Source organism: Gossypium raimondii, chromosome 5 (assembly GCF_025698545.1).
Source record: "Gossypium raimondii isolate GPD5lz chromosome 5, ASM2569854v1, whole genome shotgun sequence".
NCBI lineage: Eukaryota > Viridiplantae > Streptophyta > Magnoliopsida > Malvales > Malvaceae > Gossypium > Gossypium raimondii.
Window position 1 is genome coordinate 47,522,118 of NC_068569.1, and position 25,357 is coordinate 47,547,474.

Sequence of the window (25,357 nt, forward strand, 5' to 3'; positions counted from 1 at the left end):
CGGAAAACTACACATTATAATATAAATATTCATACATAAATATCCATAAGGGTAATATTATTTGAAGAAATTTCACTTACTAATTTATGATTTATTTACATGGCCCAAAGTAGATTAGATGAAATCTATGAAACAAAATAAAGTATGGGACATTGTCAAATTGCTAAAAGGTTCAAAATAAGTTGGATGTAAAGGATACATGACTCAAATGGAAATATCGAACAATATAGAGCCAGACTTTTTGTCGATGGTTACACTTAGGAGGATTGTATTGATTATAAATGGATGTGAAAACAACATTTCTAAACGAAGATCTTAAGGAAGAAGTTTACATGGACCAACTTGAAGGTTTTACAGTTGAAAGAAAATGTCATATGATGTTTAAACTACACCAAAACAGACTTTTAGCGGCGTTTTTAGTGGCGTTTGGATAAAAAACGCCGCTAAAAATCAATCATTAGCGGCGCAATCTAAAAAACGCCGCTAAAGATCGAGTATTAGCGGCGCTTTTCTGAAAATGCCGCTAAAAATGAGCATTAGCGGCGTTTTCCAAAAAGCGCCACAAAAACCTAAACCTAACGGTGTCGTTTTCTTGAGTTTTTGGGGATTTAGCGGCGTTTTTTAAGAAGCGTCGCTAATGCTCTGGTCTTTAGCGGCGTTTTTGAAGAAGCGCCGCTAATGCTCTGGTCTTTAGAGGCGTTTTTGAAGAAGCGCCGCTAATGCTCCGGTCTTTAGCGGCGTTTTTGAAGAAGCGCCGCTAATGCTAAGGACTTTCGCGGCGTTTTTTAAGAAGCGCCGCTAAAAACATTTTATCTTAATTGGTTTATTTATTTAAATAAAATTTAATTTATTTCTAATTGAATATTTAAAATCTTTAGAAAAAAATAATGACACGTAGAAATAATTTGAAATAAAACACATGGAAAAATTAAAATACTATTATTTAAAATAATTTTAAAGTTTTTGGGTACATGATTACTAATTGTTTTTAGTTTGTATATTAAAATTTTCTTATATAATCGTAAAAGAAATAGTATTAATTTTAAATTATTGAATTAATTATCACTATAGTTTAGGGTTTTAGTTTAGGGAGTATGGGTTTAGGGATTATGGTTTAAGGGTTGGGATTTAATGTTTAGGGTTAGAGGGTTAGGGGTTTAGGGTTAGATGTGTTAGGGGTTAAGAGTTAGGGATTCAGGGGTCGGGTTAGGATTTTGGGTTTAGATTAATTTTTTTAATTTATATTTTAAATATGTTCTTATATAATTGTAAAAGAGATAATAATAAATTTGTTTAGGGTTTTTAGTTTAAGGTATATGATTAATTTAAGATTTAAGGCTGATTTAGGAGTTCATATTTTAAGGTTTAGGGAGTACGGATTTAGGGATTATGGATTAGCGATTATGATTTAAGGGTTGGGATGTAAGGTTTAGGGGTTAGGGGTTTAAGGGTTAGATGTTAGTGTTTAAGAGTTAGGGATTTAAGGTTTAGGGATTCAGGGATCGGGTTAAGGTTTTGAGTTTAGATTAATTATTTTTTAATTTATATTTTAAATATGTTCTTATATAATTGTAAAAGAGATAATAATAAATCAAATATATTGAAATTATGAGTATATAGTTTAAATTATTTAAGAGATATATAATAGATAGACTTTATATGTATTGAATGGTTAATTTAGGGTTTAAGGTTAAGGTTTACTTGAGATTTGTTAAATGATAAAATTTTATACAATTAATTAATGCTTTTATATTAAAAAATTAATATTTAAATAATATTAGTTTAAATAGAATTAATAAATAAGTTAAAAAAGTAATAGATTGATATGGATATTTAGGTATAATTATTTATTTTGGAGAAGACCAAATTATAAGAAAAAATACAAAAATAAAATGATATGGATATATAGGTAATTATTTAATTAATTTGGATAATTCTAACTTAATAATTAATTACAACCATTTTATCATTTGTTTTCTTATTAAAGTATACAATATTTATTTTGAGAGTACTTGGTTTTTTTATTTTATAAAAATTAATTTATAAAAAATTAGAAAATTTTAGCATAGCAAAACAGTGTCATTTGGTTCAAAATTAAATAATTGTTAGATAAGCAATAGTGTCGTTTTTTATAAAAAAACTGCAAAAAATAAATCAATTTATAAAAACAAAATAAAAAATTTTTAGCATAGCAAAACGGTGTCATTTTGTTAAAAATGAAATAATTTTTTGCGGCGTTTTTCATAAAAATGCCGCAAAAGATAATCAATAGCGGCGTTTTTATAATAAATCAATTTATAAAAAATAAAATAAAAAATTTTCAGCATAGTAAAATAGAAATGAAATAATTTTTTGCGGGCAAAAGATAATCAATAGCGGCGTTTTGACAAAAAAAAAAACGCCGCAAATATGTGTTAAAATTTTTCAAAACGCTACTCGCTCACCCCCAAAACTTGATTTTTGGTTACCCGCTCATTACTACATCTTCTTGCCATCTCAGTCGTACGCCCTAAATCCCCAAATAAAAGTTTGTTTTTCTTCAGCTGAAATCCCCCAAATTTCCCATATCCAACAACACCAGTCAATACACCTACACCAATCACACTTCTTTTTCTTTTCATTTCACTGCACTGAATTCACTCACCATAGCTACTCCTTTTCTCTCGATCTGTTAGGGTTTCTTTTAATTTTAGGCTTTCAATACAGTTTCCTTTTAATTTTACTGGAAGGAGTTGAAAGATAAAGGAAACGAAGAGGGGAGTAAGGCTGTTCGCTGAAATAAAGAGATAAAAAAAAAGGTTGAAGATGATGATTTTCAGGTTTTTTTTACGGTAAGGTGTTCCACGAGCACCTTCATGGAATTAACTGTGTTAAATGGAGCTGCTTCCTTTTCACTGTTTACTTGGCATATTGGTTGGTTACAATGTATAACTCTATCTTTAGTGTAATTTCTTTGCTTTGATTATAGTAATTTGTCTAACCGGGTTGTCACTTGGCTACAACTTTTGGAATCCATGGTTTATTGTGTGAGTGGTTTCGATGAAGCTGTGGGGAGTTTGCGATTTCATCTGTTTTAATTTTATCTACATTTTGAGTTATTAACTCTCATCTTTACACATTTTATATGCTTCCTTTCAGGCGTAGAGATCCCCAAGTTTGTTGACACAGTTACTCCTCAATTCAAACCGAAATTTGATGCATTGGTGAGAATCAACAGCATTCTTGATCCTCTTTTACCTATCTCAGTGGTTTTGGTTTTCTTTTTCATCATCTGATTTGGTTATTACTTGTGGTTAATAGTTGGTTGAATTGAAAGAAGAAGAGCAGAAATCTTTGAAAGAGTCCGAGCGTTTGGAGAAAGAAATTGCCGACGTTCAGGAACTGAAGGTAATTGCAAAACACTGCCCAAATGAATCTTCTCTTTATTGTAATTGTAGTTGCAATTGTTGATTTTTGTTCTATTCTTTTTTCTTTATTTGAACAGCAAAAGATCAGCACCATGACAATAGATGAGTACTTTGAGAAACATCCCGAACTAAAAAAGAAATTCGATGATGAGATCCGCAATGACAATTGGGGATATTGAGACATGTTTGGTAATATAAGGGTCAAGCCACAAACTTGCTACATATGTATGATTAGTAATGACCAGGAAAGGTTTCTCGTATAGAGTTACCTTTATAAAATTATGCATGCTTAGTATTGTCTTGTTATCAGAGGATCCAATAATCTTAAACCTAAAACTAGTATATCGAATAGCAAGACAGCCTTGTGTAAAGCAACAATTGGTTTTGGAATATAATAGACAATATTTCACTTGCAGTTTGTAAAATTGTCTTGATTTTAATAAAAAGAAAATGCAGCATGTTGAATTGTCGGCTAGAAGAGATGTATTGAAGATCTTCAATGAAGTCATTGATGCTACAGGTAAAAAATAGACTTTTGGTTCTTTAAAGTATATTGTACTCTCTCATTTATTTTCTTTTGAGGTAATGATGTAAATTAAGGCTAATGAGCTGTCAGATATGGTTGACAATGGTTAAATAAATACTAAGAAAAACAAAGTATTGTTGTCTATCTCTTGTTTTGTAAGTCAACTGTTTTAGTTTTATTTTTTTGGTTTTTCATGGTTGAACTGAACTGGAGAAAATGGCTCTATCCGATTGTTCAAGGTAGTTTCATAAGCTAAAACTCAACCACTGTGATATGCATGTCAATGCAGTGTCGGGAGGCTTGTTCATATTGATTTTGGTTTCATCTTGGAAACATCACCTGGTGGAAATATGCGGTTCAAGAGTGCACATTTCAAGTTGAGCCATGAGATGACTCAATTACTAGACCCATCGGGAGTTATGAAAAGTGAAACCTGGGACAACTTTGTAAGGTGATTTCTTCTTTGCTCGATTTTATACTTCTATCTTATCTGCATACCTTTCATTTTATCTTTATTGTCCAAGTCATGTGAGTTTTTTCTTTGTCAAATGCTTGCAGCTTGTGGTTTGAGTTTTTTCATTTTATCTGCATACCTTTCATCTCATCTTATTTCTATATACAGCGATGACATATTAACTGCTTATTAGTAAAATCCACAAGATCATACATGCAGGCACAACATCATATATGATGATGTGGTTTGATTTACTAGTGAAGTTACTTGTGCATGTGTCTTGTTACAGGATAATCATTCCTAGGTACTGTAATGAATATTTTACTTAGTAAGTTCCTCTTTTCTTATATATAAAAATACAAATTTAACTATTTAATAATAGAATAACAAAAAATCAAATTTTGAAAACATCTAAAATTTTATAATTGAATGAGTATCCTTATAGTATATATTTTTAAAAAGTACATATTATATTTTTAATTGATATTTGAATAAATATTTTAAAAAAATAAAGAAAGAGTTAGAAGAAAGGTGAGAGGCTTGTGAAGATATCTAAAAGGAATAACAAGTTGGGGACGTGAAATGCAGTCATTGAACAGATTTGAGAAATGGAATATTATAAGAATAGGTATTAATTAATTAGTATATTAGCTGGAGTAGAAGCCACTGGTATCTTGCGTTTCAAGTACAAGTACCTTTTATTATTTTTATTTTTATTATTATTTTTTCTAAAATATACACAATCATGGGACACGTAACCAAATAATTACGCCTCCCTTCACTATTATATTAGGGTAAAATATAAGAACAGTGACTTAATTATATGATTTATTCTATTTTAGTCGCTAATTATTCATTTTATTTAATTATTTAATTTTTGAAATTAAATATTTAATACATTCTCTCATTAGTTGTAGATGAGTGATTGAAAAGTTGTCGTGAGTTTTTTATTAGTCTAATAACAAATTTAATCCTCTAATATTTATATGTTATATTAATTTAATTCTAAATTTAAAAAATTCAACGATCCTTAATTCTCATATATATATATATATATATATTGTGTTTATATATTTGTTTTATAATTATATATTTTGATATGTTAATATAAATTAGCATCTGATATATTGTGAGTATTAAATTTTAATTCCACAAGTGGAATTAAAACGTTATCAGATGTTTTATTTTTATAATACTGATTTTCTTTTTATACTACAATCTAATAACTTATATCACATTATGCAAAAGACACTCTAATAGCCCTTCTTTCAGATCATTGAGTCCCTTCCAGCTGTTCCATCCCCTGAACTTGCATTAAGGTTGTACCTGCAATGTGTTGAGGTAATCTTGAGTCTTGACTTAAACCAACTCTGCATAACAGTCATTGGTTAAATAGTGAATTGAACCCTGAAAATTATTTTAGATGATAACAAATTTTATTGAACTTCAAGAGATGCCATTTTTCTAATTGATAATTGGGAAAAGGCATACTGAGATAAATAATGTTGCTCACGAGAGTGCAAGGTTTCTGATGGAACAAGTGCTTACAAGAATAAATAGCTTTATTTGTGACATTCTTAGTGCTGTTACCAATGTTCCATTAATTTATTATGTTGATTCCAAGCATTAGGGATCAATAATTTTATTTTAAAATGATGCGAAGGGGGTGCTGTCGTCATAAATCTCCCATCATTATGACTTTTAAGTTTAATGAATGGCATATTATCATTATGATATTAGCAATATATGCATAGTGAACAGTATTGCAGGCTTTGTCTTTGGTTATATTCCTTTTTGATGAAGAGAGGCTTGAATTTTATGTTTAACTTTTTAACATGTATTTTGTCCTTGTTCTGTTTCCTGACTATCAGGCAGCTAATGGCTGTGATATTGAGCATGTTGCGTATGAATTTTTCACACAAGCGTTTTTATTATATGAAGAAGAAATTGCGGTAATTGTACTACTCAGATAAGCTATTGTTGAAGTCTGTTATGCCTTTCTAATTTGTGTAGAGTTTCATGAATGTTTATTGATCATAGGACTCTAAAGCCCAAGTGACTGCAATTCATCTGATAATTGGGACTCTCCAGAGGATGAATGTATTTGGTGTTGAGAACAGAGATACTTTGACACACAAAGCCACAGGAGTAATATTGCTTCCTCTTCTCTGATTCATTGTACTTCATTGAACTGTTTATAAAAAAAACTTAAATATGTGTTACTTTGGTCAGTATTCAGCTCGGCTATTGAAGAAGGCTGATCAGTGCAGAGCTGTTTATGCATGTTCCCATCTATTTTGGGTTGATGATCAGGATGGCATAAAGGACGGGGAGAGGTCTGGCCTCAAAACTTGTCCTTTGGTTTAGATTTTTTTTCATGTAAACATTAAATTCATTCTAACAATAAGAAACTGAAAAAATTTGCGGTAGAGGTTGCAGGGTCCTCTAACAATAAGCAAATCACCAGTTCTGCAATCCAAGGGCTGATAGAATTAATTAATACTGAGATGCAAAGTGATTCCACAAACCCTGATAGTGTGGCGGATGCTTTCCTTGCCAGCACCTTGCGTTACATTCAGTTCCAAAAACAACAAGGCGGTGTAGTGGGTGAGAAATTCGATTCCGTTAAACTGTAAATTGTTGAGTCAAGTAAAGAAGTAATGCATGGCAGTTAGAGATGTAAATAGTCGTTTATTCTGGATTTGGATTTCATATTTGCTTGATTATATCTTTTATTAAACTGTAAATTATTGAGTCATGTAAATTGTATTATATCTTTTATTACCAAGATTTACTTGATTAAGAAAATGCATTGTATTTTTATTACCTTGCAATGCGATAATCATAGGCTTGTTCAACAAGTCGTCTGTTGTTCATATGTATTATTTATTTTAGTTTTGATTTTAAATTTTATTTTTACTTTAATATTTACGATAATTTGAGTTCTAACTTTTAGATTTTAATTGTGTTATTAATTTATTATTTTAAATTCTAAAACTAAATTCATTAATTTTATATTTAATTTTAAAGTTAAAATTTTATAGAAAATTTAATTTAAATAATATTTTTATCCTTAAAAGTATATTTTAAAGTTCAAATTTAAAAAATAAAATAAAATGAAATATTTATCATAAAAATAAATATTATTTGATTAAAATATATTTTTTAAAGGTTATGTTTTTAGCAGCGTTTTTGCGAGAAGCGCCGGTAAAGGTTTATTCTTTAGCGGCATTTGTGATAAAAGTGCCGCTAAAGGTTAGAGTCTTTAGCGGCGTTTTTGGAAGAAGCGCGCTAAAGGTCTTGGTCTTTAGCGGCGTTTGTGGGAGAAGCGCCGCTAAAGGTCTTGGTCTTTAGCGGCGTTTGTGGGAGAAGCGCCGCTAAAGGTCATGGTCTTTAGCGGCATTTGTGGAAAAAGCGCCGCTAAAGGTCTTGGTCTTTAGCGGCGTTTGTTGGAAAAGCGCCGCTAAAGTTAGCGACGCTGTCATTAGCGGCATTTTTTGCGGTGCTTCTCTAAGCGCCGCTAATACTTTTAGTGACGCTAAAAAGCGCCGCTAAAAGCCTATTTTGGTGTAAGAAGTAAATATATAGACTTCAACAAGGTTCATGGCAACGATACATCAAGTTTAACGATACCATAAAGATTTTTGGCTTTCAAGAAAACATTGTTGATTGATGTATATACCAACAGATCAATAAGAGCAAGTTTATTTTCTTAGTTTTATATATTGATAATATTTTACTTGCTGCAAATGATTATGGTATATTGCATGAGACAAAAGTTTTCTCTCGAATAACTTTGAAATGAAACATATGGGAAAGGCATCCTATGTAATAGGAATTGAAATATTATGTGATAGATCATAAGGATTGTTAGGATTGTCTAAAAAATAACGTGTCAAAAGAGTTATGGAGAGATTTAATATGCATGATTGTTTAGCAAGGATTGCCAACCTTGTCTTTCCCTTCTTACTCAAGGATTCCGGGACAATGTTCGCTACAGAATAAAATAATTACAATTAATAAATATCATATCACTCAATTCACAAGAATTTCAATTTTTCTATTATATTTTGTTTATTCTTCAATTTAGTCCCTAAATCATGACTAATTTTAATTTCCATATTTACCTCAAATTTTATACTAATTAAACTCTAAGCTAAATTTTAGCTCCCTATTTTCAATTCTACTCGTTAATTTTGAATTTTTCACAATTTAGTCCCTATTGCTCAAAATTAACAATTTATTCTACAATTTAGTCCTTTTTCACTTCTAACTTAAAAATCTATCAATTTAATCCCTAATACTTAAAATACTCAACCATGACAACAACCAAAATCTTGAACAATACTAAAAATTATAACATGAACCGGATAGCTCTAAGTACCGAAATTTCAAAAACATAAAACTTACAAGAAAATGAACTAAATTAACTAACCAATTGAAGTTTGAACGCTTGAAACCTATGGCAGTGCGTTTCTCTCTTCTTTTCTTTCTCAATTTGTTTTGCATGTAAAATAAAAGAAGAAATGGGTTTTGTTTTGTTTTGTTTTAATGCACTATTATTATTATTATTATTATTATTTTTAAGTTAACAGAATATATATTATATATACATATCGTAAATGTTGTTTCATTATGACCATCCATTAAAAGGAAACAAGGGTATATTTACTTATTTAGTCCCTTTGATTAATTTTAATTTATAATTCAACTTGTAACTCTTACGCGATTTAGTTCTTATACCTTAACAACTTCTAATTTCACGAAAATTACTTTACCAAAATCTAATTCACTCCTAAACTAACCTTAATATTCAATAAAAATATTTATAGGTTCGCTTTACGGGAATGGAATCCCAAACCTCGCTTTTCATCATCTCTGACTATTAGGTCATTACAAAACGGGTCAAGCCTCGGGTAAGGTTTTTTGGGCTTGAGCCCAACCCAACTTTGCAAAAAAAAATGTTATTTTGTTGTTGTTTTCCACTATTTTGCTATTATTTCAGGATTATGTTGCTACAATTTTATTGTTATTATTTGGATATTGTATAACTCTTGTTTTATTATTAATTTTGCTATTATTTTAAAGGGGTTTGCTTATTAAGTTGCACATATCTTAGTGTTATTTAAGTATAAAGTTTTTTAAAATTTGTTAGAAAACATTTATTTTAATGTTTTTGACATGTTATATATATTTTTAAATTTTTTATATAAAAATAAATTTAAAAAATTTTAATACGAGCAGGCTTGGTCGGGCTCGAATTTTAACATTTTTATCCAGGTTGAACTTGGGTAAAAATTTTAGTCCCATTTTTTGGGTTGGGTTGGGTCCAAACTTATCGATTGACCTAGAATTTATTAGGGCTCGGTCCGACTCGACTCATGGACAATTTGACTTGGGAAATGGTTTTAGAAAAAACTGATGTGGATTAAAAAGTAAAAGAAAAAACCCTTAAAATTTAGCTAGAAAAACAAACCCAAATTCAGCTTTTGAATTGTAAACATTAAATGAAATTATCTCTATGATGCATAAACAGATCTTTTCAACAAATTGGAATATCCTATTGGTATGGCTCAAATGTTGTAGGTTCCAATTTCGTGGTTGCCATGGATGGAAAAATGTGGCTTTTCAAACATTGTGAGTTGGTCAAGAATTGAGTGCGTATACAATGGCGATGAAGTTATGTGCTTGGAGTGATTTAAGTCCAGGTAGAAGGTTTTATGGGTGTTCAAATTCCCCCGTTGCTTGCTTGGTAAACTAAATTAGGGTTTGATAATATTTGGGTATTTGTTTGAATGAACATTGGGTTAACAAAATATTCCATTAATCTATTCTTCTTTGATGGTGTAAGTCGCGAGGACTTAGTGCTTTGTTTGGAATTTAATTTCTATAGGTATATTCTAACATGAAATGTGTATAGTAAGTTTATATTGAAGTTTTTGTACTTAGGGTTTTGTCCTCCTCTTAAATTTTACACACAAAAAAATGTGTACGGGTTAGTTTGACTATAATAGTTAATAAATTGACCATAATAGTTCATAAATAATATATAATGGGATAAATTTTAAAATTATACATGAATTTTAAATTGGTGCAATTATACACGTGAAACTCTAATTGTGGTTCAAATGTATACTTGAAACTTTAATTCGATTTAATCATACATATTTAAAGAAATAAATACATCAATTTATTTTTTATATTAAATAAATATAATTATGTATGTATGCAATATATAAACATAAAAGGATGTTATATCAATAATTGTGTTAATAATTTACAAAATTAGATCAAATCGAAACTCATATATATATACAATTACACATTAAATCATAGTTCATGTATAATTTTGGGATTTATCCCATATATATTTAATATAAATATACTAGTTTAAATTATATAAATGTATTATTTATAAAAATTTATATACGAAATATAAAATCAATTATTATATAAATAATTAAAATTTACTATTTAAAACACTGTACTATATGAATAAAAAAAGATAAAATACCATATGAATCGATTTTAAGGTATGTTTTTGGTTTTGATTTGTACTTGCGATCTATTATCTACGCACAAATTTTATAAATATTTGTAATTTTTGTTGAAAGAAACTGATTTGTTTATTTTCAAAGTTGACAAGGACTAAAAGGGTATTTACACCAATCTATTATTCAAATTATTTGAGTTATTTGAATTGTAAAATTCAACTTGACTCAAACTCAAATCGAGTTGACTCAAATAAATTGATTCGATTAACTTGAATTTTGAATTTTTTTCGATTTTTTCGAATTGAATCAAGTTTTGTTAACCCCTATTTGGCAATGTGAGAGTTTGGATGTATCCAAGTTTAAGACCCATCATGTACAATTATATGTGTGGGTCTCTAAGTCTCGTCATGTACTATTATCATGCATGGGTTTCAGTTCAATTAATCAATTCTAAGATTGTTCAGATTCTTAATTTATTTGATTCTATATTTTACGATTGCTGAGGCATATAAGTGATTTTACTTCGATTGTACATATAAACTTTCAAAAGAAATTATTAATAATTATTAAACCGATGATCCTACATTAATTTAAATTAATAGTCGGATTGGTCAACCAATCCAATTAATGAGTTTATTTTGATTAATAAATTAATTTAATTACATGGAGGGACTCTTAATTTAGCAAGACAGAGAAACATAAAATGTTAACATTGGTCAATCTGTAAGTATACCAACACGAAAAATACAGGGATTACTAAATTTAATACATACTTAAAAAGATAAAGCACAAATATATAAAGAAAGATACTGATAATATAAAATAGTTTTAATCCAAATCTCACCCTCTGATTATATAATCTCTCTTTTTTTCTTAACTCTCCAATTTCACATCCCCAAATCCCTTTCAGGATTTCAAATTTTAAGGTCTGTTTCTTTTAATCTCTTTCTTTCTTTTTTACTGAAGTTTTCGTTTCTTTCATTCGATCTTTTTTCGGGATTAACTTTGTGTTTTATTTTTGTTATACAAAAATTATCTGTTTTTTGAAAATGATTTTACTTTGCCTTCTTAGCTTTAGTTCTAACTTTTTTCTTGGTTGAATACGTGAATTGTAGGTGTGGAAATGTTTCTGAAATGAATACGTGGTTGCCAATTCAGCTATGAAAATTGGACTTGGTAAGTTCATTGGTCTTACTAATCCGAAAGTTAGGGTTTTTTTATATGAATTCTTGGTTAGTAAATTCACATTTTTTAATTTGGGAGCATGTTTTAACTAGTAATTCGGATTTCTGTGTTCAATTTTGAGCATTTTTGTTGTTGTTGTTGGTTCATTTGCAGGATTCTTCGGGCATAATTTCATAAACTGAAATGTTGTCAACTTCGATCAGGATTCAGTTTTCCAGTGTGATTCCTATGTTGTAAAACTATGAATTAGGGTTTTAGATGGTACTGGAGTTTTGTGTTTATAATGTGTTTGTTATTTTGTGTAAACCAGATAATCAAAACCAAATGTGTTGCTATTTTGGTTGGTTTTGATTTTAGAGAATTCAAAGAACAAGCAAATTGGAAGTAGAAGTAGAAGGACAGAAAACAGTTTTGTGAACCTAATTTGGAGATATTTTATATGGGTAATAAGTTGGGAAGGAGAAGGCAAGTGGTGGACGAGAAGTATACGCGCCCCCAAGGGTTGTATGTTCATAAAGATGTGGATGTTAAGAAGCTGAGAAAACTGATACTTGAATCGAAGCTTGCTCCATGTTACCCTGGCAATGAAGAGTGCTGTTATGATCTTGAAGAATGCCCGATTTGCTTTTTGGTTTGTATTTATACTGTTGTGTTGCTTCTTAAGTTTAACTCTCCAGTTGTAATTTCATTCTTTTTTTCCATCATTGCATATTTGGAAGCCTATGCTATTTACTTGTATTTTTAAAATTAGTTGTTGTTGAATGTAATACCTTGTGGTTACCTCAATATATTTTTTTTTCCCATTGTATTTTAGTATTACCCGAGTCTCAACAGATCAAGATGTTGCATGAAAAGTATTTGCACAGGTAAACTATATGTGCATTTTCTGACTGATTCATATTGATATTGCTAGTTTTATGAAATTTTGATGGATTTTTATTTGCACCAGAGTGTTTTCTACAGATGAAGAATCCAAACTCGACCCGTCCTACCCAGTATCCTTCACATTAATGAAGTGTTGACTGTAGAACTTTTTAATTTGATTAGTTGGCTCTGTATATATATTCAAATGTTTGCTTTCCTTGACATTTTGAGGTGTCCTTTCTGCAAAACCTCAAACTACGCTGTGGAGTACCGAGGTGTGAAAACAAAGGAGGAAAAAGGGATCGAGCAAATTGTAAGTTCCCACTCTTTGCAAAACAAAGAAGGGTTTCAGATCCTATGATTATCATTTTAATATTTGTTTCTGCTATTTAAAACTTGCAGGAAGAACAACGTGTCATAGAAGCACAAATTAGAATGAGGCAGCAGGAACTTCAGGATGACGAAGAGAGAATGCAGAAAAGACAAGAATTCAGTTCTTCAAGCACCGCTGTTTCACCGGGGGAAGTTCAATACGGTTCAGCTGCTGGTATCAACTTATTGTGATATTTTATTGTGTATAGTGATTCTTTGTTCCTTCGACATTGTTCCATCTAAAATTTTTTTCCTATACATTCTTGATTTTTGCAGCTCAATCCTCTGTTGAGGAGGAACTAGTTTCTTCTCAAGATTCGCAGGCTGCCATGATGGTTCAACAACCATCACATCCTAGGACAAACAGGTAGGCAGTGTTTTATTTCTTACAGTCATATGTTAAGAGAAAAAGAAGTGCATTTAGCATGGTTGCTAGTTTGCATTGCATTTCCTTTTTCTATTCAAATTTCGGAACTCATCTTGCAAGATTGGTCTTAGCATTTTTATTTCAAGTTGTATTCAGGTGAGGATAAAAAGTATGCTTATGCTATATTTGTTCAGAAAAGTTTTGTGTAGTCATATGTTGAGAGAAAAAAGAAGTGCATAGAGCATAGTTGCTCATTCATATCAGTGTTCATTTTTCTATTCAAATCTCAGGACTCGTCTTTTATGATTGGTTTAAGTGCCTTCATTTCAAGTTGTGGTGAGGTGAAGATAAATTATGTTTATGCTAGATTTGTTCAAAAGAGTTCTGTGCAGATGGTCCTCAAACTACAGCTGTGACTGATATTTGTTGTGGAGTTCAAAAGGGATGGTAAAAGGACTGATGGGGTTAATGTGAAAGTGTGTTTGAAGGTGAATTTTTAGTTGAAAGTTGTGTTGCAATGACTATTAAGAGTTTCCACTTTCCAGTTCAGCACCAAAGTTGTCTCTTGCTTAGCTCATGGTTGAGAAAAAATGTCAGATGACAAGTAGTTTGCCATTTCACAAGTGTTTTTGAGATCAAACTATTTATTTAGATGTGTGGCACACAGGAAAGACGAGATTTTGGATGAGTGCTTTAAGGAATGAGTTCCACTTATTGGAACAGAATGAGTGAAACAAATATAAGGGGGGGAGACCTATAATTTCAATAATGAGAACATGTGAGTTAATGGAAGATATGACATGATAGAAAGTTCAAAGAAGATGTGGATGAAAACTGTAAAGAAGCCTTAATTTTAATAAGTTCAATGAGGATCTACCTTAATTTGCCTCGGTGGTTCAATCTAGTCATATATATGTTTATTTTTGATGTTGTACCTTCTCTTTTTGTGGGGAAAAGTCACTTATCAATATTAGATGGCACAAGCCAATGAGGCATTGGCTTAATAACAAGAGGCCCTGGGAACTTTAAGGTCTCTGGTTCAAGTCCCACCAACGCATGGGTTCTCTCCATATTTATTTTGGTTCAAGTTTCACCATATGTGGGTTTTGTTTAAATTTATTCTAGTTTAAGTTTAACCATGTGTAGACTCTGTCCAAATTTATTTTAGTTTTAAGTTCAGATATATATTCTGATTATCGGTCTGATTGTGCATTTTAATGATTGATTTTGATTGTAGTCATTCAAGTGTATTTATTGTAATTGTAAGTGTGACTGTATTTGTAACTTCTTCTCCACCAAAAAAAAAAAAAAGATGGCTAATGGAATTCAGCAATGTGCTAACTTGCTGCAAAGTATGATACGTCCTTGGTTAATGGAAGTTGTGTTATCTACAAAAATAACTATAGTACATAGCAGTGAACCTCTATTTCTTTTCTTTTTTGATGGGAGACAATGGAGTCTGGTCTGCAGATGCACAAACTGCTTCCATTGGGTAGAGAAATGATGCCAATGATTCATAGTTTGTTGATTATAATCCTATTTTCTATGAAAGATGCTAAAGAAAATAACAATTTAAGAAGAAAGGTATCACTTTGGGTGCATTTCATTGTGGTGAACTTTCTACCTTATATTTTAATATGCTTTTGAATGAAAAAAAAGTTGAGACGGTATTTTATTTTCTGCTGCATAAGTACAATCAGTCTCGTTCAGGCCAAAACAAGGTTTTACGCTATTGATCTTAATGATCGGATTGAACACTGTTTCACTATCTTTTATCAAATGCTTAAATTGTAGGGATGATGAGTTTGACGTAGATCTGGAGGAAATAATGGTCATGGAAGCAATTTGGCAGTCGATTCAGGTATGGAACTGATTGTAGAATGTAAGCATTTCCAGCAGTAAGAAAACTCGCATTGTCAGTTCAACCAAGTGTGCTTTTCAAAATTGCCATTCTTTCATTGAAGGTTTCCTTTTCTAGTTAAAGCTTGTTACTTGGACTGGGTGTGGGTGTCAGATATAGGAATGTGTCCAACACGGTTATGGTTAGATTTTTTTTTTTTAAATATTTTGGAGGATCCTTGAGGTCATATTCCCATATCCGTCATACATGGATACTTAAATAAAAATGAAAAGTCAGAGCAACATATTAAAGAACTAAGAGTAATTTCACATATTAAAGTGTTCAATCCTTCTAATGCTTTTCTTTATTGTCATCTTGTTGTTTATATAAAGTCTCCACTTTACCTAATATATTACATATAGGCTTTGTTTGATTTTGTTTTTCTTTAATTTTGGTCTATCTGACTGTTGATTCTTGGATTGATTAAGGAGAACAGCAGACACAGAAAGTCTAACAATGGAGATGCTGCTTCTTCAGTACATGTTTCAGTAGATCGCTATGTCTCACCAGCTATGGCCACAGTGGCCGGTTCATCATCATCATCATCGTCATCATCTCCTTCTGGTGGTTTTGCTTGTGCAGTAGCTGCCCTTGCTGAGCGTCAGCAGATCAGTGGAGAATCTTCTCTTGACTACAATGGAAATATACCACCGTTCAATATGCTTCCTGGCAGCAGCAGGTTTTATAACAGGTTGGACCGAGTTTCCGAGAATCGTCCTGCAGAGAGCCCGGTTGACATGCCAACTGGTGGTCTGATGACACCTTCAAGAGATGAAGGGGAATGGGGAGTAGATTTTGGATCGGAGGTGGCTGAAGCAGGGACTAGCTACGCAAGTCCTGATGTTACAGAAGATATAGGTGGGATCTCAACAATACCACAACAGGATGAAATAAGGGGTAGCTTTCTAAATGTGCCCCGACCCATTGTTCCGGAAAGTTATGAAGAGCAGATGATGCTGGCTATGGCTGTATCTCTGTCTGAAGCTAAAGCTATGACAAGTAACCCTGGAGTTCCATGGCAATAGTTTTATGTCCAATCTATCAGCGATCGTCTTTCTCGAACAGATAATGCTGACCATGGCTGTTAGCTTGTGGAGTCTCGAGCTGTGATGAAGTGCACCAAGTAGCTCCAATGCAACCGGTTTAAAAGGTCAAGGTAGTGATGATCCCTTTCTCTTCCTCACACGATTATCATTCCATACATAGATTTTAAAATTGCAAACAGATTATTCTACCAAATCCAAGGCCGCTTGTTTTAACCAATTCATAAATGTTTTTGGGGTCCCATTTGCTACATTCAGTTTCATTTGTTAGCATGTTCATATCCCACAAACAAAACCATTTATGATGGCTTTCATTAGTACCATAGCATGCACGTCTCAAATGAAAATAGGCTTTTGTAAAGTGTAGTCTCGAACCTCGAGTTTAGTTCGGTTGGCATTAGTATTTTGCAGGAGGTTAAGGAAGGCTTCTTTTGAGTCTTGTCTTATATGTAGTCTCGTTCATTGACAGCTTACATTTTTATAGGATGCTACTCATGTCCTGTTTTGGGAAGCTAGTCAAAAAGTTGTAGAATTATAGTTTTAAGGCTACCTTATATAATGATATATACGAATATGATAACATGTATCATGCTTTCTGGGCTTGGCCTCTATTTCTCATTAAATGATTAAAAATATTTAGGACCACATCGACCTACATGTTTCAATTATTATAATAAGAAATCATATTAGTATCTCATTCTTATTTGTCTTTACAGCGATGTCAAATCATATAATTAAGGGAGAATCTATAAGTTAAGTGGTTCCTTTTGGTGAAGAAAATATTTAAAAACTTTATAGATTTTGAGATTCTAATTTTAAATTTATTGAATTTTAACTTTTTTAAGGGTGATTTTATGTATCAATGGAGTTAGATTTTAGTTCAAAATTAGTATACTTTCAACATTTTAGTTATTATTATTATTATTATTAATAGAATTAATAGTCTAATTTGATTTTGGGACGCTAAGAAAAAAATTACTGTAAGACTTGAGTGTTGATATAGAAAATGGTCATGGGTGCGAAAAAACAAAAAATTAGTACATGATGAAGCGTGGTTTTAAAATTTAAGTGGTCGAATTGATTAGATTATTAACTTTTGATTTGATCAATTGTTGATTACTAAAATTTTATAAAAAATTTTAAAAATTATAAAAATTGATTCAATCGTCAGTTTAGAGTGGTTTATGATATATACGAGTTTCGACGACGTTTAGGGGTAAAATTTTATTTTGATTCTCTTAAAAATGATAAAAATTTGATTTCATCTTTTAAAAGTTATAAATATATAAACTATTAAAATAATAAAATTATATTTTTTACTATCGTAAGAATTACAATTTAATTTTATTCTCTAAATAAATTTTCTAGCTTCGTCTGTGCCGACGTTTAAACAGAATCATAAGCTAGAATACTGATCCTGTACACTTTTTTGCTTCTGGTCAGGGAACAAGATGTCAAAACGTGCAACAATGAGATGAGATGGAGAAACCTAATAATCAGAAGATTAGATGGAAGGTTTAATCGAAAGTTGTTGTTAGCCTTCAAGGACATCACATGTTGAATTAGGTAATGAGAAGTAGAATTGTTCATGGGTTGGGCTATTTATTCAGGTTCGAAAGCCCGCTCAAAATTTGAGAGGACTTGAGTAAAAACAATAGACCCGAAAAATAGGCTTGGCAAAAAAATTAGGCCTGTTTAAAATATGGATCAAGTTTGGGCTTAAACATTCAAGACCCAAAGCACGACTTGTTTTTAAGTCTATAATTATTTATATTATGTTATTTTTATATATTATGTAATTTATAACACATTAAAAAATAAACTTATATTAAATATATAATACTAATCTAATGTAAACATTAAAATAGTGTTAAGATCATTGTAAACAAATTTTAATAGATAAAAATAAAATTATTAAATATTAAATCAAAATATTATAAATATTTTTTAAAAATTAAAATAACATGGACGAGATTAAATGAGTTCGGGTTAATTATTTGCAAATATAGACAAAATTTAGTAAAATTTTTAAATAATATTTTAAATTGATTCAAACTTAAACAAATATAAAATATATTAATAGTATACTTAAATCCAATCTAAACCCGATTTAACCTATCAACTGAGAAGGGATGCAATTATCAAGAAAAGGGCAACTTTGGTCTCAATTACTACTAAATATGTCTTTTTGTGGGCCTTTAACTTAACTTTAAAAAGTAGTCTCTAAGGCCCGGTTCTCCTCTGCTTTTTAAACGGACTTTTGCAATAAAAAGTGCTTTTCTCTTAAAAGCAAAGAAGAACTGCCATCGTTTCAGAATTTTTTTCACCATCTAAAAAGTGCTTTTTGGCTGATGGAGAAGTTAAAAATTTCAACTTTTCTTCAGCCAAAAGTCCGTTTGGCTGATTATTTCCCATTCTAACCTGTCTTCTCCCCCAAAAAAGTTTCTTTTCTCTGATTCTTTGGAGCTCTATACCCATTTTTTTCACATTTTCACTTTCAAAGTTCTTTCGTCAGGTTCTTTGTTCTTCTTCCGCCGGTGAGTTTCTTTTCTTCTTCTTCTCTTTAATTATTTCCTCAAGTTCTGATTGTTTGATTTTTACAAAAATTTTACAGAAATTAATTGACTGATTACTTTGAAAATTAATCAGGGAAAATTCTGGCTTACTGCTTTGCTTTACTGCTTCTTTTGCCTTATTGCTTGTGCCTTACTACTTTACTGCTTTCGATTAGAATGAGGGAAAATTCTGGCTTACTGTTTTTTATTAGAATTTTCAGGGAAAATTCTAGATTACTGCTTTGCTTTACTGCCTTACTGCTTTAACTATTAGTTGTGCCTTTACCTTACTGCTTTTTTTAGTTGATGAAAACAGATGAAAACAGAAGAATTTATCTGAAAATCTGGAATTCAAGAGAAGTTGATAAGAGGCGAAGCATTCGTGCACGAAACCTATGGTGCATACAAGACCCTTGAAGAACTTTGGGATGGTGAAATCTGAGGTAACCATATTCTAGGTGTTCGATCACATGCTTACTATTTATTAGCTAAGTTACCATAATCAGTAGCTAGCTCATTGTTAATATTGTTAGTTAAAATAGTTACTTGTACACACTGTCATTTGCTATTTTTTAGGATCTCATATTCATTCTAGAGACTTCATAAATTTGTATATATATTCTGTTGTAAATGATTTTCAAGTAAGGAAAAATCATTTCACTATAAACTTCCACATAGTATCAGACGTTTTCTTTCTCGATCATATTCTTTGATTTTTTTTTCCTTCTTTTCTGCCATTTTCATGGCTATCAATCTTGATCTTACTCAGGCTTCCAATCCTTATTATCTTCATCCCAATGAAAATCCTTCACTGGTTCTTGTTACACCTCCTCTTTCTAGCTCAAACTATCATCACTGGTCCCGTGCTATGCGTATGGCACTATTATCTAAAAACAAACTCCAATTTGTTGATGGATCTGTTCCTGCTCCTTCTCGTATCGATCCTCTGTTTTCTGCTTAGGAGAGATGCAACAATATGGTAATTTCTTGGCTTAATCATTCCATCCCTCCTTCTATTTTCAATAGTGTTTTATGGATTGATAAAGCCTTAGATATATAGATCGATCTTCGCGAACGTTTTTCGCAAGGTGATCTTTATAGAATCTCTGATCTACAAGAGGAGATTTATGCTTTCAAACAAGATGACAAATCTGTCACTGATTACTTTACTGAGCTGAAATACTTTGGGATGAATTATTACAATTTCGACTGCTGCCTTCTTGCTCGTGTATTACAGCTTGTTCATGTGGCGCTATTACTACTGCTCATACCTATCATGAACAGGACTATGTGATTCATTTCTTGAAGGGTTTGAATGACTCTTTTTACGCTGTGCGATCTCAAATACTTCTAATGGATCCTCTACCTTCTATTAACAAGGCATTTTCTAAAGTAATTCAACAGGAACGGCAATTCAATATTACCTCCTCTAAATCATTTGTTAGCAATACTGTCAAATCTGCTAATGATTCATCCAGGAAATCACAATCTAGTACTTCATCTTCTACATATGTTGACAAATGTTTGTGTACCTTTTGTCAACGGCCTCGGCATACCATTGACACATGTTACAAAAAGAATGGATATCCCTCTGGTGCTAAGCCTCGTGCTCACATTTCTCGAGTACACAATGTTGTTTCTGATGATATTGATGATTCATTGGAGGATTCTAAATCTGTTGCTGCTTTTCCTGCTGGTGATTCTTCTCATAGTTCTGGTTCTAGTGTTAATCTCACTCAAGAGCAGTATGATCAGCTACTTGCCTTACTTCAGACCTCTTCCCTAGCCACTAAGCTCACCACATCTTCTCCATCTCATGTTACAAACCATATCATGACTGATCCTACATCATCCTTTTCTCTTGCTGCTTCCGATGGTAATATTTTCACCCCTTCTTCTTCTGTTAAATTTTCCTTTTGGATAGTTGATACTGGTGCTACAGATCATATTACGCACTCTTTATCTTCTTTTACCTTTTATAAACTCATTAAACCTATTTTGTTACATTACCAAATGGATCAAAGGTTCCTGCACATTTTTCTGGCACTGTCATATTCAATGACCATTTATGCTTAACTGATGTTCTTTATATTCCTCAATTTTCATTCAATCTCTTATCTGTTACAAAACTCACCTCTAACCTGCCATGTTGCTTCACTTTTCATGCTTCTCATTGTACTATACAGGGTTTACCATCCTGGAGGATGATTGGTACAGCTAAGGCACAACATGGACTTTACACCATGGATAATCCTGTCCAGCATTTTGCCTTTCCTCAACATCCTATTTCAGCCATCTCCACTACTTCACCAGACCTTTGGCATCATCGTTTGGGCCACATTTCTGATTCTCGCATCAAATTGCTTACTGGTTTTATCCCTTCCCTTTCTTTTTCTGACAATTCAGCTTGTAAGACCTGTCATTTTGCAAAACACAAAAAAACTTTCTTTTCCTGTAAGCCAAACTCGATCCAATAATATTTTTGATCTTATTCATGTTGACATTTGGGGCTCTAATTCAGTTGTTTCACTTCATGGCCATAGATATTTTCTCACAATTGTGGATGATTTTACAAGATATACATGGATCATTTTGCTTAAAACCAAATCTGAAGTTCAAAATTATATTCAAAATTTCTTTGCCTTGAAAAAAATGTAATATTCCAAAACCATTAAAATTATTCGATCTGATAATGGAAAAGAATTTGATATGCCTTCTTTTTATGCCTCTCAATGCACAATTCTTCAAACCTCATGCACTGAAACACCTCAACAAAATGGCCTTGTTGAGCGTAAGCATCAACATATTCTCAATGTTGCTCGAGCATTACTATTTCATTGTCATTTACCACAACTCTTTTGGGGGTGTGTTGTTTTACATTCCGTTTTCCTCATCAATAAAACCCCTACTCCACTTCTTTCCAACCTCACCCCTTTTGAAAAATTACATGGTTCTAAACCCGATTATTCCATGCTTAGATTATTTGGATGCTTGACTTTTGCATCAACTCTATCTGCCCATCGCAAAAAATTTGATTCTCGTGCAAGACAATGTGTCTTTCTTGGTTATAAGCCCCATGTTAAAGGTTATATTCTTCTTAATACCAAATCTCGAGCAATCTTTGTATCTCGCAATACAACATTTCATGAAACTATTTTTCCTTTCCTTCATCAACACACCTATGATCACACTTCTCCAGTCAGATTACTTCAATCTGAACAACCTATGACACACCTTCCCTACCTTCCCAACCAATTCATCCTCAACAACCATGCCAACCAACCCCACCTCTCTCTTCTCGTCCTCAAAGAACCCATCGTCCACCTCCATCCTCAACTATCAAGTGCCAGCTGCCACCAATCATTCAGGTACTTCTCACTCCATTTCTAATTGTATTTCATATCACAACCTTTCACCACAACATTTGCACTATACACTTGCCATTTCAGCATCCATAGAACCCAAAACCTTCAAACAAGCAAGTAAATTTCCCCACTGGAATGAGGCAATGCTAGTTGAGATTAATGCACTTGAGCAGAATAACACTTGGACTATAACTACTTTACCACCTGGTAAAACACCTATTAGGTGTAAATGGGTCTTTCGCATCAAACACCGAGCAGATGGTTCAATAGAATGCTACAAGGACCGTTTAGTAGCTAAAGGCTACACACAGACTGAAGGAGTTGATTATTTTGACACCTTTTCTCCTGTTGCAAAGATCACCACAGTTCGAATTCTTCTTGCTTTAGCTATTTCGAGACAATGGCATCTCCAACAACTTGATGTCAATAACGCGTTTCTTCATAGAGATCTTAATGAAGAAGTATACATGTTACCTCCTCCTGGATTTACTCATACGGATTCTACAAAGGTATGCAAGCTTCAAAAGTCCATTTATGGACTCAAACAAGCTAGCAGACAATGGTTCTCAAAACTCACCACTGCCTTACTCTCTCTTGGCTAACTTAATCCTCAGCTGATCATTCCATGTTTGTCAAAGAAATTTCTAATGAGTTCACTGTGTTACTTGTCTACGTGGACGATATCATATTAACAGGTACATCATTAAGTAAAATTACCAAAGTAAAGCAGTTCCTTGATATCACATTTCGAATCAAGGATCTTGGTGATCTCAAGTATTTTCTTGGTCTTGAAGTTGCTCGTACAAGTCGAGGAATACATATTTCTCAAAGGAAATATGCTCTTGAGATATTAAAGGAATCTGGATTTCTTGATTGCAAACCTACCAAGACTCCAATAGCAGCAAAATCAACTTTCAAACTTACATCACCAGATGGAAATTTGCTTCCAAACATCACTGCTTATCGACAACTTGTTGGTAAACTTATTTATCTCACTTCTACATGTCCCGATCTCACCTTTGCAGTCCAACAACTCAGTCAATTCATGGACAAGCCAACTACACTCCATCTTCAAGTAGCTCACCGCGTACTTCGTTACTTAAAAGGCTGCCCTAGAACTGGAATTTTTTATCCTGCCTCTTCTTCCTTCGATCTCCGAGCATTCAGTGACTCTGATTGGGTAGGTTGCCCAGAAACTCGTCGATCTATCACAGGCTACTGCATCTTCCTTGGTGATTCCTTAATTTGCTGACGTGCCAAGAAACAACCAACTGTTTCACGTTCCTCCAATGAGGCTGAATATAGGGCTCTTGCATCAACAGTTTGCGAAGTTCAATGGTTACACTATCTTCTTCGCGATCTTCATGTCCCTATTTCTAGTGCTACTCCACTATTCTGTGATAACAAATCAACAATTCAAATTGCGTCCAATCCTACATTCCATGAACGTACCAAGCACATCGAAATCGACTGCCACATTGTACGTGAGAAATTGCAATAAGGAATTGTGCGTTTGCCGCCATGCACTTCATCTGCTCAGTTAGCTGATCTCTTCACCAAAGCTTTAGCTGCACAACCTTTTTAAGACATTATTTCCAAGCTAGGAATGCTTAACATACATCCACCAGCTTGAGGGGGCTATTAGCTAAATTACCATAATCAGTAGCTAGCTCATTGTTAATATTGTTAGTTAAAATAGTTACTTGTACAGACTGTCATTTGCTATTTTTTGGGATCTCATATTCATTCTAGAGACTTCATAAATTTGTATATATATTCTGTTGTAAATGATTTTCAAGAAAGGAAAAATCATTTCACTATAAACTTCCACTGCTTACTATTTTCAGAGTTTTTCTCTAGCTCATTATGTATAGCTATTCAAATTTTTTCTTCAAATTAGAGGTAACATTATTTTCAATTTTATGTTCATTAATGTAGACAATCAGGTTTTCTTGCTTCTTTTCCCTCATTTTACTGTAACTTTAACTCTATATTAATAAGAATCCTTCATTAACTTGGGGTTTAGTCCATTTGATTCATACGGAGTTACTCTTAAAATGTGGCATTCAGTAGGTTAGAGTGATGCATTTGCTCGGCCATATTATAGAATGATGCTGCCACCACTGACCTCCTGCCATCAATGAGGTAAAAATGCTTAGTGATATCCATTTGATGATTCTCTATTTATGAAGTAATTTGATCCTTAAGAAACATCCTTTTCATTATATGCTTGAATTTCTTGTTAGACTCCTAGGGTCTTTTTTTAGTATCGGAATCTATGTTATGTCATTTAGTTTATCTATTGAATTTAGATGGGGATTTTATGTTTTTATACTATTGTCTTTAACTTTGCTCTGTTTTAGTAGTGTTTGAAACTATGTTGTGTGACTCACCAGCTTTTAGTTTATGTCTGTGCAATTTAGATGCGTAATTAATGTTTTATAGGCTTTTTTTTTAATTTTCCCTGTGATAAGTTGAGAAATTTGATATGAAAGAAACATCTAATCTTAAAGGTTTCATGCCGGTTGTGATTAACTGGAATTTATGATCATCTTGAATACTAAATTTCTGTTCTTTTATGGTTATTGTTTTTCTTTGTATAATAGAACTTTCTATAGTTCATCTTTGCTTTGCAATTAACCATCAAATGGAAGGTGGAAATATTGATTTGTTAAAAAAAAAAGATTACACATTACATGTTTAAGATTTTGAACTCAAAAGTGGTTTTTAGAACCTAAGTTGATTTGAAATATTTGATAACAAGGTGATGTCTCTGTATCCTATGTATGCTTTTTATATCTCTATTTTGTTTTTAGTGTGTAAAA

The 25,357-nt window shown here is 32.1% G+C and overlaps 3 protein-coding genes and 1 long non-coding RNA gene across 6 annotated transcripts; all 4 read left to right on the forward strand.

Moving 5' to 3' along the window:
- The first annotated feature begins 2,446 nt into the window (after positions 1-2,446).
- Positions 2,447-3,832, forward strand: LOC128031861 (ATP synthase subunit d, mitochondrial-like). Its single transcript, XM_052631869.1, has 4 exons — positions 2,447-2,925; positions 3,139-3,203; positions 3,301-3,387; positions 3,485-3,832. Exons 1-4 carry the CDS (start codon positions 2,856-2,858, stop codon positions 3,584-3,586), a joined length of 324 nt encoding a protein of 107 aa, XP_052487829.1. The 5' UTR covers positions 2,447-2,855; the 3' UTR covers positions 3,587-3,832.
- A 25-nt stretch (positions 3,833-3,857) lies between these two features.
- On the forward strand, positions 3,858-7,209 carry LOC105767109 (vacuolar protein sorting-associated protein 35B-like). Its single transcript, XM_052630417.1, has 7 exons — positions 3,858-3,927; positions 4,708-4,715; positions 5,660-5,728; positions 6,259-6,339; positions 6,428-6,535; positions 6,620-6,723; positions 6,818-7,209. Exons 1-7 carry the CDS (start codon positions 3,858-3,860, stop codon positions 6,834-6,836), a joined length of 459 nt encoding a protein of 152 aa, XP_052486377.1. The 3' UTR covers positions 6,837-7,209.
- Positions 7,210-11,662: 4,453 nt separating this feature from the next.
- On the forward strand, positions 11,663-18,401 carry LOC105766271 (E3 ubiquitin-protein ligase DA2L). 3 transcript variants are annotated; one of them, XR_001125124.2, is made up of 11 exons: positions 11,663-11,807; positions 11,997-12,057; positions 12,220-12,697; positions 12,881-12,932; positions 13,016-13,061; positions 13,162-13,243; positions 13,333-13,477; positions 13,579-13,669; positions 15,464-15,530; positions 15,998-16,725; positions 18,056-18,401. XR_001125124.2 is itself a non-coding variant. In XM_052631870.1 (11 exons), the coding sequence occupies exons 4-11, from the start codon at positions 12,506-12,508 to the stop codon at positions 16,592-16,594; spliced, it is 1,272 nt and encodes a 423-aa protein (XP_052487830.1). In that variant the 5' UTR covers positions 11,663-11,807; positions 11,997-12,057; positions 12,220-12,327; positions 12,424-12,505; the 3' UTR covers positions 16,595-17,198. The 3 variants fall into 3 exon arrangements, 2 of the variants coding, with proteins under 2 accessions (XP_052487830.1, XP_052487831.1); XM_052631870.1 differs by lacking the exon at positions 18,056-18,401 and having other exon boundaries at positions 12,220-12,327; positions 12,424-12,697; positions 15,998-17,198; XM_052631871.1 differs by lacking the exon at positions 18,056-18,401 and having other exon boundaries at positions 12,220-12,285; positions 12,377-12,697; positions 15,998-17,198.
- Positions 18,402-18,902: 501 nt separating this feature from the next.
- LOC105766277 (uncharacterized) lies at positions 18,903-24,677 on the forward strand. Its single transcript, XR_008195816.1, has 3 exons — positions 18,903-19,149; positions 19,471-19,610; positions 24,603-24,677. It is a non-coding gene; the product is annotated as an uncharacterized LOC105766277 (long non-coding RNA).
- Positions 24,678-25,357: the final 680 nt, after the last annotated feature.

What these genes read in the sequence shown, in the direction of transcription:
- LOC105767109 (XM_052630417.1), top strand. Translation starts at nt 3,858, where the DNA reads ATGCAGCATGTTGAATTGTCGGCTAGAAGAGATGTATTGAAGATCTTC. An exon ending in TGTACCTGCAATGTGTTGAG is followed by an intron (nt 5,729 to 6,258) that starts GTAATCTTGAGT and finishes CCTGACTATCAG; the next exon opens with GCAGCTAATGGCTGTGATAT. An exon ending in TGACACACAAAGCCACAGGA is followed by an intron (nt 6,536 to 6,619) that starts GTAATATTGCTT and finishes TACTTTGGTCAG; the next exon opens with TATTCAGCTCGGCTATTGAA.
- LOC128031861 (XM_052631869.1), top strand. Translation starts at nt 2,856, where the DNA reads ATGGAATTAACTGTGTTAAATGGAGCTGCTTCCTTTTCACTGTTTACT. An exon ending in AACCGAAATTTGATGCATTG is followed by an intron (nt 3,204 to 3,300) that starts GTGAGAATCAAC and finishes TGTGGTTAATAG; the next exon opens with TTGGTTGAATTGAAAGAAGA. An exon ending in CCGACGTTCAGGAACTGAAG is followed by an intron (nt 3,388 to 3,484) that starts GTAATTGCAAAA and finishes TTATTTGAACAG; the next exon opens with CAAAAGATCAGCACCATGAC.
- LOC105766271 (XM_052631870.1), top strand. Translation starts at nt 12,506, where the DNA reads ATGGGTAATAAGTTGGGAAGGAGAAGGCAAGTGGTGGACGAGAAGTAT. An exon ending in CATGAAAAGTATTTGCACAG is followed by an intron (nt 12,933 to 13,015) that starts GTAAACTATATG and finishes TATTTGCACCAG; the next exon opens with AGTGTTTTCTACAGATGAAG. An exon ending in TCAATACGGTTCAGCTGCTG is followed by an intron (nt 13,478 to 13,578) that starts GTATCAACTTAT and finishes TGATTTTTGCAG; the next exon opens with CTCAATCCTCTGTTGAGGAG.